Source organism: Vulpes vulpes, chromosome 1 (genome assembly GCF_048418805.1).
Source record: "Vulpes vulpes isolate BD-2025 chromosome 1, VulVul3, whole genome shotgun sequence".
NCBI lineage: Eukaryota > Metazoa > Chordata > Mammalia > Carnivora > Canidae > Vulpes > Vulpes vulpes.
Genome location: NC_132780.1, coordinates 79,305,718 through 79,323,021, shown reverse-complemented (window position 1 = coordinate 79,323,021; position 17,304 = coordinate 79,305,718). Strand labels below are relative to the sequence as shown.

At 43.5% G+C, this 17,304-nt stretch overlaps 1 protein-coding gene and 1 pseudogene across 13 annotated transcripts in view; one reads left to right on the top strand and one right to left on the bottom strand.

Annotated features, from left to right (window-relative positions):
• The first annotated feature begins 26 nt into the window (after positions 1-26).
• LOC112919411 (uncharacterized) lies at positions 27-8,991 on the top strand (annotated as a pseudogene).
• Positions 8,992-12,053: 3,062 nt separating this feature from the next.
• SYNE1 (spectrin repeat containing nuclear envelope protein 1) overlaps positions 12,054-17,304 on the bottom strand; it is a 450,176-nt gene continuing 444,925 nt past the window's right edge. For all 13 annotated transcript variants that reach the window (XM_072767663.1, XM_072767691.1, XM_072767685.1 and 10 more), the window contains one exon: positions 12,054-13,022. In XM_072767663.1, the coding sequence (XP_072623764.1) occupies positions 12,782-13,022 (241 nt within the window). In that variant the 3' untranslated portion in view covers positions 12,054-12,781. The remainder of the gene's footprint in view (positions 13,023-17,304) is intronic.

Below are 17,304 nucleotides of genomic sequence, written 5' to 3'. Positions count from 1 at the left end.
GACCCACTGGTCGGCCCCACCTCCAAATGCGGGCTGGCCGACTCCACCGCCCTTCCTCTCCACGCTATGCCCTCCTCTCCCCCTCCCCCCCCCACGAGACTGGCGGACAGCTAATGTTATATTGGCCGTTCTCCACCAGTGATTTATATAATTGGAAAACCCAAAATGCAAAGTTCTCTGATAATCCGAGAGATCTAATCGGGCTTTTAGATACTGTTCTCTTTACCCACCAGCCTACTTGGGATGACTGCCAACAGCTCTTGCAGGTTCTCTTCACCACCGAGGAGAGAGAACGAATTCAGGTGGAAGCCTGGAAGTCTGTCCTGGGAGAGGACAGACAGCCGACTCAAAACCCAGACCTCATAAATGTTGCCTTCCCTTTATCCCACCCCACCTGGGACTACAACTCGGCTGAAGGTAAGGAGAGACTCCGGGTCCACCGCCAGACTCTAATGGCAGGTCTCCAGGCTGCCGCGCACAAGCCTACCAATCTGGCCAAGGTCTATGATGTGAGGCAGGGTAAGGATGAGAGTCCAGCAGCCTTCTTAGAGAGAGTCATAGAGGCTTTTAGGCAGTACACCCCTATGAAACCAGAAGCCTCGGAAACAAAGGCTGCAACTATCATGGCTTTTGTTAACCAGGCTGCTCCGGACATTAAAAAGAAATTGCAAAGAGTAGAGAGACTGGGAGAGAAGAGCTTGCAGGACTTAGTAATAGTAGCAGAACGAGTCTATAATAATAGAAAAAGTCCAGAAGAACAACAAACCAAACTAAGTGACTGGCAGACCCGAAACCTGGCCAAGATCCTGCTGGCCACAACCATGGATGACCCACGGGAAAGATGGAGGCACCTCAAGAAGCTGGCTTCAGGGACAGGTAAGGAGGATGGCCCTGGTCCCCGTCGGGAGCCCCCTAAGCTGAACAAAAACCAATGTACTTATTGCAAAGAGGAGGGCCACTGGGTGCAAAGCTGCCCTAACAAAAGATCTAAGGCCCCTGCCAAGATCTTGGAAATGGAGGACCTGGATGATTAGGGGAGTCAGGGTTTGGCACCCCTCCCCGAGCCCGGGGTAACTCTTAAAGTGGAGGGGCAACCTGTTGAATTCCTAGTGGACACTGGGGCACAACATTCGGTTTTATTACAACCCCAGGGGAAATTGGCAAACAAGACTTAATGGGTGCAAGGGGCCACGGGCACCAAACAATACTCATGGACTACCCGAAGAACTGTGGATCTCGGCATGGGCCAGGTATCCCACTCCTTCATGATCATCCCTGAGTGTCCCTACCCGTTGTTAGGTCGGGATTTGCTCACCAAGATGGGGGCACAAATTTGCTTCCACCCCGAAGGGGCAAAGGTCCTAAACAAGGAGGGGCACCCGATTCAGGTGCTTGTCCTGAGTTTAGAAGACGAATATCATCTCCACCAAATGCCCTCAGCCCCAATGACTGACATTGACCATTGGCTGAGGGAATTTCCCCAAGCGTGGGCAGAAACTGGGGGAATTGGGCTGGCCTGGCACCGACCGGCCATATACATAGAACTAAAGCCAGAAGCAGACCCTGTCAGGGTCCGCCAATACCCCATGCCTCTCGTAGCACGAAAGGGAATCACACCCTACATACGGTGACTACTGGACTCGGGCATATTAAGGCCTTGCCAATTGGCATGGAATACTCACTCCCTTGCTGCCGGTTCAGAAACCGCACTCTAATGATTACAGGCCAGTCTAGGACTTAAGGGAAGTCAACTGATGAGTAGAGGATATGCACCCTACATTCCCAAACCCATACACCCTCCTCTCCACCCTGCCTCCAGACAAAACTTGGTATATGGTATTAGATTTAAAAGATGCCTTTTTTCAGCCTGCCTTTAGTGCCCAAGAGCCAAGACCACTTTGCCTTTGAATGTACGGACCCTGAGAAAGGCATCAATGGCCAGCTCACCTGGACTTGACTATCACAAGGATTCAAAAATTCACCATCTTCGATGAGGCCTTACACAAAGACTTGGGTGAGTTCCATTCCGAGCACTCTCATTTGACTTTATTACAATATGTAGATGATATCCTGTTGGCAGTGGAGGACCAGGACACATGCCTGCGAGGCACCAGGGACTTGCTCCAAACCATAGCGGCCCTAGGATACCGGGCCTCAGCTAAAAAAGCCCAGGTCTGCAGAGCAGAGGTGAGCTACCTTGGGTACAAATTAAAGGATGGACAAAAATGGTTGACGGATGCACGGAAGGAAACCGTCTTAAGGATCCCACAGCCGCAAACCGTCCTCCAGGTATGTGAATTCCTGGGGTCAGCAGGGTTCTGTCGCTTATGGATTCCAGGTTTTGCCGAGATGGCCCGACCCCCCTATGAGGCCACCAGGCACCAGCAAAATTTTGAATGGACAGAGGCCGTGAACAGAGCTTTAATGACCTTAAACAGTCCTTGCTGTCTGCCCCGGCTCTCGGGTTGCCGGATCTAGCCAAGCCCTTCTACCTGTATGTGGACAAGAAAGACGGGGTGGCAAAAGGGGTCCTTGTCCAGTACTTAGGCCCCTGAAGAGACCCATAGCCTATCTCTCCAAAAAGCTGGACATGGTGGCTGCTGGATGGCCCCCCCATGCTTAAAAATTATTGCTGCGGTAGCCACTATGGTCAAGGATGCAGACAAGCTCGCCATGGGGCAAGAACTGCATGTTACCACCCCACACGCTATTGAAGGGGTACTCAAACAGCCCCCAGACTGCTGGATCAGCAATGCCCATCTGACCCATTATCAGAGCCTACTGCTAAACCCCACCAGAATTTTATTTAAGCCACCAACAACCCTAAATCCAGCAACGCTACTCCCTAACCCAGACTGGGACACCCCTCTGCATGACTGTTAAGAAATTTTGGCACAGGTGCACAGAATCAGAGCTGATCTCCAGGACCAGCCACTGTGGAACTCGGACACCACCTGGTATACAGACGGCAGCAGTTTCATTTGAGAAGGAATCAGATATGCGGGGGCAGCTGTAACCATGGAAATGGAGACCCGCCCCTGCCCGACACCCCCAACTATACTGATGCTGATTTACAATGGATCAAACGCCCATGACCCAGTGCTTGTGTGGCTGGTGGAGGGCCGCAGACTCCAGCATCATCTTGCCAAAGGAACTAGGACAGCGGGTCCTATCCAAAATGCATCGGAGTACTCATATGGGGACAAGGAAGATGGAAGACCTCATACGACATGCAAAGATCACTATTAAAGACTCTCAAGCAAAGATCGAGCAGATTGTGGCAAGCTGCCACACATGCCAGTTAACTAATGCTACAGCCCACGGATCTAACCCGGGCACCCGGCTCCGAGGGGACTGCCCAGGAGCCTACTGGGAAGTGGACTACACTGAGATAAAACCTGGAAAATACGGATACAGGTATTTACTAGTGTTTGTAGATACTTTTTCAGGATGAACAGAACATTAAAGGAGACCTTAACTAAATTAGCCCTGGAGACTGGTGGGGACTGGGTGACTCTCCTCCCCTTCGCCCTAGGTAGGGTGAGGAATTCCCTATATAAGATGGGACTGACTCCCTATGAGATCATGTTCAGTCTTCCTCCACCTTTAATTTAAAACCTGAGGTGCTTGTTGAATTTGATGATCACCAACTTCTTTTCTCCCTCCAAATGTTACAACAAACCCATGAGCAGGTGTGGCCTAAGCTGAGGGCCCTTTATGAGACTGGGCCACCCCTGGACCCCCATCGATATCCGCCAGGTGACTAGGTGTACGTGCGGAGATACCAACACCAGAGACACTTCAACTTCACTGGAAGGGACCTTATATCATGATCCTGACCCTCCCACCACTCTCAAGGTCGACGGGATTAATCCCTGGGTCTACTACACCCATGTCCGGCCAGCTGACCCACACGTTGTTCTCAAGGACTTTGTTCCAGAATGGAAAAGCCAACCAGACAAGGACAATCCCCTAAAGCTAAGACTGTGCCGTTCTCACTTATTTCCCACCTCCAAAACTCCCTAGTCTGAGGTTGTCCTTCAAAATAGAAGGGGATTAGATTTAGTCTTCTTACAACAAAGGGTGTGTATGTGGGGGGGTTATGTGCTGCCTTAAACGTAGGATGTTGCTTCTTCGCTGGAATGTGGGAGCGAGAACAGCAACAAGGTTGGTTCGAATCCTGGTTTAATCATTCCCCCTGGCTCACTCTGAGAGCAACCTGGACCCATGATTGGGTCCTTCCTTAGGTTCCTCTGAGAGGGGGAAATGTGGAGGCCGAGAAAATCAAGGCCATTCCACTTTAAGTTCAGAGTTAGCACAAGTACAGCCATCCCAGGCCCCTGGGAATAAGAGCTGAACTTTACCTTACTTCAGTTACAGGAAAAAAAAAAAAAAACAGCTTACAGTTTAATGTCCCATATTAGAATAAGAACAGAGCCCAAGCCAAGGGCAGGAAGCCCCTATTAGAATAAGAACAGAGCTCAATGCCCTTGAAGGCCCCATATCAAAATGTAAACAGAACTTGAGAAATTCCTTCACCCCTTCTGGAGGTCCCCTAGACCAGCCGTTAAAACTAATCTGGCACCCACTTCGGGGGTCCAAGTCCCTGCTCTAATCTGGCACCCACTTCGGGGGTCCAAGTCCCTGCTCCGCTGTGTCTGTGTCGGGCATACTTGGACCCCAGCTCGAGCTTGTAAATAAACCCTCGTGTGTTTGCATTGGTGTCGGCTCCTTGGTGGTTTCTCGGATTCGCAATCTTGGGCACAACAGTACTTGCCAAGAACCATACAGCACAGAGTGTGAATCTATCATACTCTGATGTATTCAATCCTCAATACAACCTCCTGCGTTCTGTGCTAGTATATTCCTTTGAACAGAGAGATTAAGTGACTTGTCCAGGTTACACATCTAGGAAGTGGCCCAGCTATGGGGTTGAGCACAGGTACTGTGGCTCTTGAGTCTCTGCTGTGGGTGGAACCTCCTTAGTGAGACTGGACAGAAAGGACCTTATGAAAGTCCAGGTCCTTTGTTACCCTATCAGTTTTCCATTCTGATCAGCAGACTCCCATGAGGGTGATGGAGGAGAGGAGGGGCCGAGCCCCACACAAAGCCTGGCTTTCGTAGGCAGGGTATGAAGGGAGGCTGTTGATTAGGGGCAGACTTCAAGGAAAGCCAAGCAGGTGAATCTGCAGCACCTATACCAGGGAGGAAAGGTATATTAGAAGCTGCCTGGGCCTTTTCAGGGGCTGTTGCTGTCCCTGCTCCCACCCCTTCAGGTGACCAGGCTGCTCCTGATAGGACTGCTCTCCCCTGCAAGCAGTGACTTCTGGAGGAGATGGTAGTTTAGAAAGCTGGGGTTTTTCTTGAGTCTCCTGGGAGGACATCTCTTCCAGGAAAGCTCTTCTCTGGGATTCATCATGAACCCTGATCAAGGAGCCTCCTTGTCTGAAACTGGGGCTTGCCCACCTTGGCTCTTACGCCCTGGAAATGGAACCAAAAATAAAATCAGGATGATTGGGGCACCTGGGTGGCTCAGTGGCTGAGCGTCTGTCTTGGGCTCAGGGAGTGATCTTGTGGTCCTGGGATCAAGTCCCGCATTGGGTTCCCCGCAGGGAGCCTGCTTCTCCCTCTGCCTGTGTCTCTGCTTCTGTCTCTCATGAAGAAATAAATAAAATCTTAAAGAAAAAAAAATCAGGATGACCACCCAAAGCAGAGTCAGCCATTAAGATGCTACTTTTAATAAATGACCCATCACCATTAATTTTTAGCATACCCAAATTATTTTTTTAATTAAAAAGCAAGTCAAATGTCTCTCATGCAAGAACAGAAGTACTCTTTTGTTTGATTTTTAAATGATCATTACAGCAATTAGCATCTCAAAAACAAATCATGCTCCTTGTCATGGTTTAAGTAATGTGTTTAAATTGTTTCCCTGATGATTCCATTCATGATGTTAAGTCTTGAATTTCATATATATCTTTTTAAAAATTTCCTTGCCTTAGGTAATTAATATGGGTTTTCTTCCTACAAAAATGGGAGCCTATTATAGAAGCTATTATATGTCTTTTTAAAAATTTTTGACATCTTCCTCATAAATAAGTATACATTGATCTCATTTTAAAAAATAGTTGCATTATAGTAAACATTATATATGCACTATAATTTATTCAACAAGCTTTATGCTCACTTTTTGGATGCTAAAAGCTAGTAATAAAAGGATTTATCCTTGTCTTGTTTTACTGGCTTTGGGATAATTGTTTGTTTGGAAATTGATAAAGTGGTTTCTTCACTAATTACAATTACACCAATTACACCAATTACAAAAATGACTCCAGATTATAAATGTTCTAGAAGGAAATACAAGCAACCATTTTCATAACTTTGGAGAAGAAAAGACCTTCTTAATATAGACTATTCAGAAACTATAAAGGAAAAAGAACCTGTCAGATTTGATGACATAAAAATGAAAACTTTCTGTGTAACTCTAGGAATTATATAAAGTCAAGACAAATTGTATACAGGGTTAATTTTTCCAATATACAGGGTGTTCCTTGGAAGTTGCATAAAAAAGTAAAAAAAAAAAGAAAGAAAAACAGAGTCTACAGAGGACGTAAATAAAGCACAGAGGTAACACAAAAGGAATCATCATATGAACAGGTCAAAGAAATGCAAATTTTAAAAACAATGAGCTACTGTTGCCCTCAGTTGGGCAATATTTTAGGAAGTGATAACATTTGGTCCAGTCCTTCCAAACTTGTCTTACTATGCAGAGGAATCACAGAGAGCTTCATACAAGTACTGATCCTCAGAGACCATGAGTTAATTGGTTTAATGTGAGGTGGGTGTGGTTCTACATTTCTGTAAGTTCCCTGAGACATTCTAATGAGCAGGATTTAAGACATTAACAAACTGGGAATAATTCCCATAATTTGGAAATCGTTGCTCTAGATTGGTTTGAGGAGGGGTGAGGTCTGAGGTAATAGTTCTCTTCCCCACTGTGGGGATACCATAAATCACTACTTTTCAAAAAAAAATCTAGCAAATTTATTAAAATTTAGAATGTACATACCTTTCTGATTCAGTAATTCCTCCTAGGACAATTCTCTTAGGGAAATTAAAGCAGGACTACACAAAGATATACACGCAAATAAATACATGCAAGCATGTTTACTACAACATTGTTTGACAGCAAGAATCTGGAAGGAAACAACTGTTGAAGGAAGATACTGAGATGTCCAGTGGAATTAACACATATATACTGTGCTAAAAATGGAAGTCACAGGATAATAAAAATTGGGCTATAATTTTTAAAAGCAGTATGTGTATGTTGTTTGAATAAAAAAAATCGAAAAGCATAGAATGGTAACATCAAATTGAGAGATGAATGAGAGGGAGATCAGAAACTTCATTTTTCTTTAGAAAACAAGAGAAAGTTTTGAGATTCGAACGGTTGACTTTAATAATTAGCCTTTAAAATGGACACACATAAAAAAGAGAAAGAAATGGTGTTTGTCCTAAGATGTATTAAAACTTGTAACAAAGTAACTGATACACTGTGCCAGTATATTAATAGTCATAATTATACTATTTATTTACTGTATATCTGTATCTATAGATATATACATTATCTTTATAATCAATTATTCTATTAAGACAACAATGAAAAGACAGATCAACAGCACAGGACAGCATCCAGAACAAAAATCTAGATTTACATGGATACCTATTAGTTGATGAAATGTACATAACAAGTCTGTGGGGGAACATGGGGAAATGGCTTACAACATTTTCTATGTGGCCAGCTAGGGAGAGTTAACCAGTCCCAAGATGGAGACATCTGGGGCAGGTGGTGGCCTAGAGCCCAAAGTGGTACTATCCTAATGAGTTTCCAGGTAACACCGATGCTGAGGATCAGAACCACACCCGGAACACACTGGCCTGGACAGACCTCATCCCTACAGTTTCCGGTCAACCTGTAAATCCCATAAAGAGGTGTTGTAGGGAGGGAGGTGAGCTGTGCTGGGTGCTTTGGGGTTGGGGTGACTGCCTGGGAACTGTCCATAGTGTTGGCAGCTGCTCAGCAGCCTCACTTTCTGGGCTCAGCAACTGCCTCAGAATGGGTCTGGCAGGATCTAGGGCTGGGCTTGGAATGCACATCTGTGCGTCCTGATCCTACTACTCTGCTGGGAGACCTGGATTTCTTCTCTACTGCCTATGGCATCAATGCAGTCAGCCAGGTGAGCACAGGTTACCAAGGACTTTCTTCTGATAATGGGTTTTCAAATTCAGTTATGTTCCTGCTCCTGTATTAGGTAACAGGTTAAAAAAATTTGCAAGGTTGATTTATTTTACTGTGACTTTTGTATTTTAGAAAGATTGTGTCCACGTCCCAACTAGTTTCCTCGGCTCCCCAGACTAAATGTTCCTTGTTCAGTGTGTGGTGTGCTGTTACAGCATATCACCTTTTTTTATTAGCAATTCTCAATTGTCTGACTTCTCTAGCCTTCCAAGATGCTCCTTCCTCAACACACAGTTCAATGAATTCCCCCAGCGGCCGCCTCTGCCCAGTGTCCTGCCCAGTGGCAGGAAGTGCCCCCAATTCATCTACTTCTTTCACTTACTCCTCTGAATGTGGGTTCTTCCCTAAATTCAGGCTCCTCTATGGCATTCACATATGGATTCCTGGTAGAGATTTTAAACTCTGGGGGAGAGGTTAGTGAGAAGCCAGGAACTGAAAATAAAAGGCATTTCTTTTAAGTTTCATTGTCTCTGGATTCCTTTGGGTCTGACAATCAGCCTATTATCATCACAGTGTATTATTAAATCTAAAATTGAAATGACCCCTCTTGGTAAAACGTCCCTTCGCATCACCCGAACTTGGTGCTGCTCACAACAAAGCTGGGAATGGCCTCTGTGCTTGTGCCATCACCTCACCTGTCTCTGTTTCCACAGACTATCATTCATGCTCTTCAGAAACGCAACCCACCGTAACATAAATCAGGTGACAAAGAAGTTAAAAGAAGAAGTGTGCTGGAAAATTAACAAGACTTAACCTCCCTTTTCTCCCCTAAAACAGGTATTGTTCCTGTGTCTTAGTTCCCCTTTTGTCTCATTTGCCCTGATTGCCAGTTTCAGGACATTGTGGAGGAAAGGACAGGTTCTTCTGTATGTCAAAGGCCCTGTGAGGGTTGCCTTGATGGATAATTAAACGAGAAGTGATGGGGTCCTGGTGGAGCCTGGCCTCAGGAGGTCTGGGGCAGATCACACGTCACAGCAGGCATTTGATAAACACCATGATAGGAGGGATGCTGCTCTGCCTGGCCTGTCTGAACCTATTCAGTGCTTACTCTGAGACTCTTACTTACCCAGTTTCCTGAGGACACATTTGGTGATGCTGGACTGGTGGGAGGCAGGGGCAGAGATCCCAACTATTAGGACTGGTCTCAGGCCCATCCACCCCAGCTCCCAGAGACCCTGTGTTTTTGGCCACGATTGCCTTTCATAAATCAACTCGCTCTACTTTTCTTTGCTTTACGATCTATTCTGTGGCTTGTCAATAAAGTCCTGTAGCTTTAGTTTCTTAATAATTGGCCCCAGAGCATAGGCTGTAAATCAGTCTACCACAACCTGCCTTTCGAACAGGAAATCTCAGACCTCAGCTCGCTGAATTCTCATCCAAGCCTTTTGAAGGTGTCTCTCCTCTCTTCTTACAAAAACAAGAGAGGCTACTGCCGCCCCATTTTCCAGGAGGCAATGTTCCTGCTCCCCAGGGGCAGTTTTCCCGAAAGTCTTTTACTCTTCTCTGGATTTCTTGGTAAGTTGCTGCTTTTAGTTTCCAAACTTTCATTTCTCCATGTTAGCTCTATGGATTTTCTCCTTCCTCATTATTTCTAATATTTCCTTTTTGCCTGTGCAAATCTCATTATGCTCCTAGCCAGCCGATGGGCTCTGTGCTTTGTCCTTCCTCACCCACCACTCTCGGGATCACTGGCCACCTCTAGACCACAGCAGGGCCCTTGGCAGTCTTCACTCCAGGAACAAGAGCCCTTTAACTCCCTGAATAATCTCTCATCTTGTTCCCAAAGCCTTTGCTGAATCATCCTCTTTCTCTGTTACCAGGACTGCTCCTAATGGTGTCCTGTGGCCCCTTCCTCAAGAGGCAGGTGAGAATATGAGGGCTCTGGGCAGAGGTACCAGACTCAACTGTGGCTGGCTTGGCCCTCACTGGACTGGTCATATCATCACCTGGGGAAAGCCATGACTTCACAGCTTCAACGCTTCCACTCATCAGGACTTTGCCCTTCTGTTCTGTTCTGTTCCAAGGTTGGATTGAGTCTTCAACAATGTAATAGAAATGCACATCATGCATCCCTCTGGGTGATTCCCAGGGGTTTCTAGAAAGACACAAAAAGACTATACTCCAAGATTCTTCTTAATCAAAACCAAACTTTTTTCTTAGCCACATTTATCACTTGATTCTTCAGGGATGGGAGATGCCTAATTAGTCAGTTAGGCATAATGTGGAGAAGCAATGGCTCTGCAATCTCTTGGTGCTGATCTCTTCCATAGCTAATGTCTCATTGTGCACTGATTTTCCTAAGGGCTGGACTGTTCCCAGCTCTCTACTTCCCGGAGTTCAGAGCAGGAGTGGAGGGGAAGTAAGGGAAGGGCAAGGCCCAATCTCAGATAAGGGCACCAGCAGCTCCAATCTCTGCCCCTGCTCACAGCCTTTCCAGAAACAGGAAGGGGAGAAACCTGTGCTAAGGTTTCTCCTCTTTAAAACAGAACACCTCAACTCCAATCTGTTCCTTGAGCAGGGTTCCAGGGACATGAGACAGGAATAATCTGATGGTAGGTAGAAAGCAGAATGCCCATGTGAGGAAAATTCAGTAGAGGGAAATCTTAAATATAGTCCAATCACTGATCAGAGAAGTCTTTAGGGAGCTGGTGACTCTGTAAGTTGAGTCATAGGAGAGAGGAGTAGTCAGAACAAAACTGTGGAGGTAGAAGGGATGGGACAGTGCTTTTCAACAGTTAATGGGGCAAAAATCACCTCGGGTGTCTGTTTTTAACGTAAACTCTCAGCTTGTATGCCCAGAGATGGGACTAGAAGTTCTGCGGTGATCCCAGGAATTGGGAACCTAATAATCCTCAGGAACCCTAGTTGAGATGGCATGCAGGCTACAAACATCATGGAAACCATGGTGGGCAGTTTCAGGTAATGTTGAGTACCTCAGTTTGGTTTAAATTCTCCATGTAGAGTATCTGTAAACTAATACTCACAGGAATTAGACTGGTTTTAGTGAGAGGAGTTAATAGGATATAAAGGCAAATGTAAAAATTATATCTTCCTGTTCTTCAAGGGACAGCAACCAAGTCACCCCAGCAACCACGTCATCCCAGGAATATGTATCCAAGGCACCAGGGATTCCCATTTTCAAGAGAAGCCTCAGACCTGGGCTTTCTATAAATCCTCCTCTTCCAACTATTAAAGGATGGATTAAAATGCCATGAACACCAAGCAATCCCACGATGGCCGCTGGTTGGCAAGATCAGAGGGGCAGAATAATCTTTTGCATCTGGACTTGAATGGGGAATGAAAACTGTATTTCTTCTGGGAGACAATGAAAAGCAATAGAAGATTTGGGATTAGACTAGGGATGTGAACAAGAGTCCTATAAAAAAATATCCACACAGCCATTGTGTATCCTTGAGATGGAGTGGGGATGGGGCCTCAGTCAGGAGATTAGGTGGAGTTTCTTCTAACTAGGCAAAGGGAATAGAGAGAAAAGGGGTCTGTAAAAAAATGTTGGGAAGTAAGAGGTCAGGAGATATGACTAGCTGTGGGAAGAGGAGGGGGAAAAATCATCCAGAGTCCCTTATGTCTAAATGTGCGCCACTTGTAACCACCCTTTTTCTTTACTATGTATTTATGTTTCAGGTTCTCTCATTCTGCAAAAAAGATCATTTAGGGTGTGCTCTGATAAGTGCCTGCTTAATACATAAATTTAGAGTCATTTTCTTAGGGGGAAGAAAAAAAAACACAGACAAAATATTTTATAGTATCTATAATAAATGCAGAGAAATCAATACAAACAAAACTTGGCTTTAGCAAACTGTACATACATAAATATCTTTTTTTTTACTGTAACATTCAACTTTTTTTTCACATAAAGCCTTCCATGATCTTATTTATTACATCCAGTTTTTCTTTAGAGCTTTAAAAAAGTGCCTTTTAGATTTACAGCTTGTGCTTCTAAAGCAAAGGTTAGAACATCATGCCCCAAAGGAAAACAAGGTAAAAAGAAAGGTGCCATATAAGCTCTTAAAAATTGTATGTTACAAGGTTCTAAAATCTCTTCAGTACTGGTTGGTTGGTAGATTGTTCAATGCCAACCTGGCATTCAGGGAGAAGCCTGTGTTGAATGGATGGAGCAGCACCAGGGGAGAGCTGCTCAGTTACTTAAGTCCTTGGGTGTGCAGAGGATTCATCCCAGAATTCATGCGTCCAGAGAACGCTGGAGGTCCTGGCCCTCTTTAGCACTGAGGCTCAGAGTTTCAGACAAAATTTCCTCCCAAACTGTTGTCTGTCTGTTCTCCTCTTGTCATTTTTTACTATCTCCGAAGCCATAATTTGCACACATGGGATACAGAGATGAGCTAAAGGTGCCACATCAAGGACATTCGCCAAGATTCCGGTCCTCTTTTTACTAGTTTGGGATTGCTTTTGGCCAAATCCTCCTTATGCTATCAGCACTGCTTCAGATGGCATCTGCTTGATTCAGAGCGGAGGAGGGCCATTTGTGTATCTGAGCATGGGGTGGAATGATCGGGCAAAGTTGTTGGAGAGGGCACAACTATAGTCTTCCTCTGACATTGGTACAAGGCAGGCGAGCCCGATGAGGAGAAGCAGGAGAAGCTGAAGTGGAAGAGCCGCTCGGAGGACTCTGAATAGGAAGGCTCGGCCGGACCGAGCTGGCTGAGGCTCAGAAAGGGAGGAATCGGAGCCACCTTTTATGGACCTGAGAGGAGAATCAACATAAATAACTCAAATATCTCAAATGCTGGGTGTATGCTGCTTTTTGCTTCCTCACCTTCGTGGAAGCTAAGGGACCATCCCAAATACAACCCAACCTGGCAATTAGCTGGCAGCCATCTGCAGTATGCCCACGTCATCTTCCCACCACCATATGGAAGGTTTTTTTGGGAAACTTCGCTGATGAAAAATAAATATTTAGTCAGTCAACTAAAGGCGACTAATTGGGTTCAAATTCTATCCCTTAATTTGGTAAAACATTTTCCATCAACAAAGAAAACTGCTCTACACACATTCTATCAGCATAGATTAAGTAGGTCCAGGATAATTAAAATGTGGATGTTTGATGCAGGGCACTTTTGGTTTAAGAGTATCAGTAGCATCATAAGGCAAAATTAGTTGCTGTCAGAATTATGCAAAATGTCCATCTTGTCATCCCGAATGTGCCAAAATCTATGCAGCAAGGTTAAGAACAGCGCAGCCATCTTGCAGAGACTCATAAAGTTTAAATAATCTTAGAGTATACCCTGGTTTTATCTTGCACTGAATCAGCATCTGGCCCTGACCCAAGTGGGTTCCAAAGCTGTATGAACAAGGTGGCAGCAGGGTTAGCCTACAGAACACTGGTCTGGAATGGCATAGATTCTAGGCTGATCCCATTTATCACCAGCTCTCTGACTTTGGGAAACAGATATCATTTTCTGATGGGAACAGATTGTCCTATTGAAAGCGTCTTCTGGACTCAAAGTTTCAAGTTTTCTTATCTATTTCCATTTTCCCATCTACTTTTAAATATGGAAGTAAGTCCTGGGTGAGGTGCACTATTTTCTCTTTGTGAGCATCCATTAACATCTTATTTGGTTACTAGTAGAAAAGTCATAGAAGAAAACGTTATTTACAAGAGGCATTTTGTATACACACATGCACACACGCGCACACATGTGCACACACAAAACATTCTGGGAGCAAAAAAGAATGTATGTACTAATGAAACACATTCCCCCATACCTAGTATGAATTCCCTAATGGGTATGAGATCACTAAAGGTAAGGACACTGAATGTGAGGCCACTGGAGAGATCTGAAGGTGTAAAAACTATATTGGTTATTCTGTACATTTTTTTCATAAGAAAATATTATGTTTCCAGATATCCTATTAGCCATTAATTTCTGAAAGTAAATTACATAAACATCAGTGAGGGATAAGAGGTGGCACCAAAGAAAATAAATGTTAAGATAAAAACAGACACAATCCCCTTAAAAAGGAACAGAGGGAGTACTCAAAGCTTTCTCATTACACCATCAAAGACATATGTGAGACAAGCAGACTAGACCTGCAGAAGCCCTAAACAGCCACATACCATACTGTGTTCCTAGTACAATTCTTGCAGTGTAATGAAAAAAAACAAATTGTTGGCCAAAACTGGGATTGTATTCTTTTCCAAAGTCTGCAACTTACATTTGTGTAACTTTGAATAACTCACTTCACCTCTACATGCCAACTTCTTCAAAACCTTCAAATTAGATTAGATGTTCTTCCAAGTTGAAAGTTCCATATTTTATACATTTAATGTCTTCTACTAGTTGGTCAGTAGTCTACCAACTGAGAGGCCATAAGAGTTTAATCACCATCTAGTGGTCAAATTGATTAACTGCCCTTAGGCTAAGGCCAATGAGTTATTCCTCATGAACTGCATGGGAAAGGCTATATATTGTGAAAATACAGTAAAGCATAAACAAAGTATGTCACATTCCTACTAATGGAAGGAGAAAACAGAAACTGCTCAAGCTATCAAATTATAAAATATTCATGTTGAAATAAAGTCTTAAAGAATATCCAATCCATCTTCTAACTTTGTAGATAAGTGGCTAAGGAGAGTTAATATTTATTCTTCTAATTGCTGGGCAACACACTAAGCATTTATTCTATTCTCTTACTTAATCATCATGGTAGTCTCTGTGTGCTCATTATCTTCATTTTATAGATAATGAAAAGGAGACTAAAAGAGATAAAGTAGCTGGCTCAAGATTATATAGCTAGCATATGGAAAAATTAAGATTTTAACCCTGAGATTTTTAGTCCCAGAACTTGGATTCTATGTATAAATCACTTGCCCCAAATCACACAAGGAAATGAAGGGCTCCAGCAGGAAGTCAGGGTTCACAAGTCTGCAACACTGTGTTGTTTGATGACACAATGAGGTTGTCCAGGTCATATTTATGTATCTCACCTGTAGAGGCAAAGAAGACAATACCTGTATCCTAAGATACGTGGAAGTGAGTGGTTTGAGTCTGAAATAAATGCCTCTAATAGTGAAGCCTCACAGTATTATGCAGATCCAGTCTGTATATGGAGCTGAGGACATTTTGTCTCAAGGCAACTGTACAATCTTGGGCAAGTAATTTAGTCTCTTTGGTCTTAAGCAAGTAATTTAGTCTCTCTGGTCTTAATTTTTTCATTTGCAAAGACAAGGGGTGTGCATTAATATCCTAAAATTGTTTTGGCTCTGTTTATAATTTCAGTGGTTTGCCTTAAAGTGTCTTGAGAAGAATGGGATAGTTACTGATGAACTCTGGATTGAATTTTCTTTCAATGTGTCTTTCTTTGACCTGAAAATATGCCCTGGCAAATGACACTCACCATCTATCCCTGGATGAATTATAACAGGAACACAAAAGACAGTTCTACATTTCCTCATTATTCAGTATTTAAACAAAATGAAAGAGATTTCTGAGTCTTTTTCTTTAGAAGATATTTAAGGACATTAGTTATGGGCAGGTTCATGCATATACTTAATTATACAATTTGACTGACAGAGATGAAGAACTCCTGTTTGTCAATTATTATCTTCTTTGAGCTAGTAAGCCAAAGATCAAAATTAATACAGGGGCCACACATTGACAAATCCACTCCCACAAAAAACTAGAAAGGTCACCATCTTGGAATATGGGTTCATGTGTTATAGAGTCTGTTGAAGGACATGGCACATTTAACAGCATCAGAGCATTTCTGATTAAAATTTAATTAGTATGTGCCTTCTAACATTGAAGAATGCCAACCTGGGAGAAGTAATGGGCTGAGAGGGGACAAAGAGAACACTGAGTGCTTAGTGAGCTTCCAAGCAGTTGACTGCTCTTGGAAACGTCCACTTTATCTACTGAGAAAAATGCCACCTCCTTGGGGGCAATTCCCAGGGTTTCAATGTTGCCCAAAGTTGTCTCTTCTTAGATGAATCTGTACTAGAGCTTCTAGTACCAACAGGATAATGGTGCCAGGGTAAGAGGGTGCTTTTAATATTTACCCGTTGATCTAAGATCACCTGTTTCAAGAGCCTTGGGAAATTTGACAAGGGAAAGAACAAAGACAACTCATTAACTAGTCACTCATCACTCTCCAATGGCCTTATTACATAAATAGATGTGAGTTGAGATTGTGTTTATATGGGAAAAATGAAATAAATGTGAACTTATCCAAGGAACTTAATTGATGGAGATATTTCAGATAATTCTGTCCAGCAAAAATGTGTTTATTCTCTACAAGTAAATATTTATTTTATCATTTTTCTCACTCCCCTGACTCATTCAAATTTCTGGGTAAAAAACTGCCCAGGAGTTGTTTCATCACAAATACATATAGTTGCGGAAGAAGGAAGATGGTAAAGGAGGAAGCAGTTATAATAACATATCACACAAAAGAAAGTATGCCCCCCCACAAAAAAAAAAAAAGTATGGCCCAAGGATGTAAAAAGCCTGAATAGCATGTGTGAAGTAGGACTCATTTCAAAAATTTTACATAATCAAGGAGAATAAAATGAATTACTTCTGGGCATACATTATTTAAAAGCAAGTGAAAAGAAACTTTCAATTCATTTTGTTACTTGTTAGCTAACACTGGCAGTGTAGTAATAGGAATTTACTCTGAGAAAATACCGAGGATGTGTATGATCTTGTTGTCTGTTCTTGTGTGGACGGTCTTTGTTCCCTGGATGTGTGGTTCAGAGACATATTTCCAGAATCAATTTAGCATTTCGGTCTTCTTTTTTCAAAAAATGAACTGGCTGGTCCTAGGCAGTGTCAGGCTGCCTGGGGCAGCCGAAGCCCCAGAACTATCATGCAAAGGATTCCACACCCCTTTGGCAGAGTGAAGTGCTTTACAAGCTAGGATCCAGAGTCAGGTAGACCTGGTTCAAATCTTTAATCTTCATACCTCTGATCCTGTGTCCTTGACTGTAAACTTGCGAATATAGCCATGCCATGGGAATGTGGTAA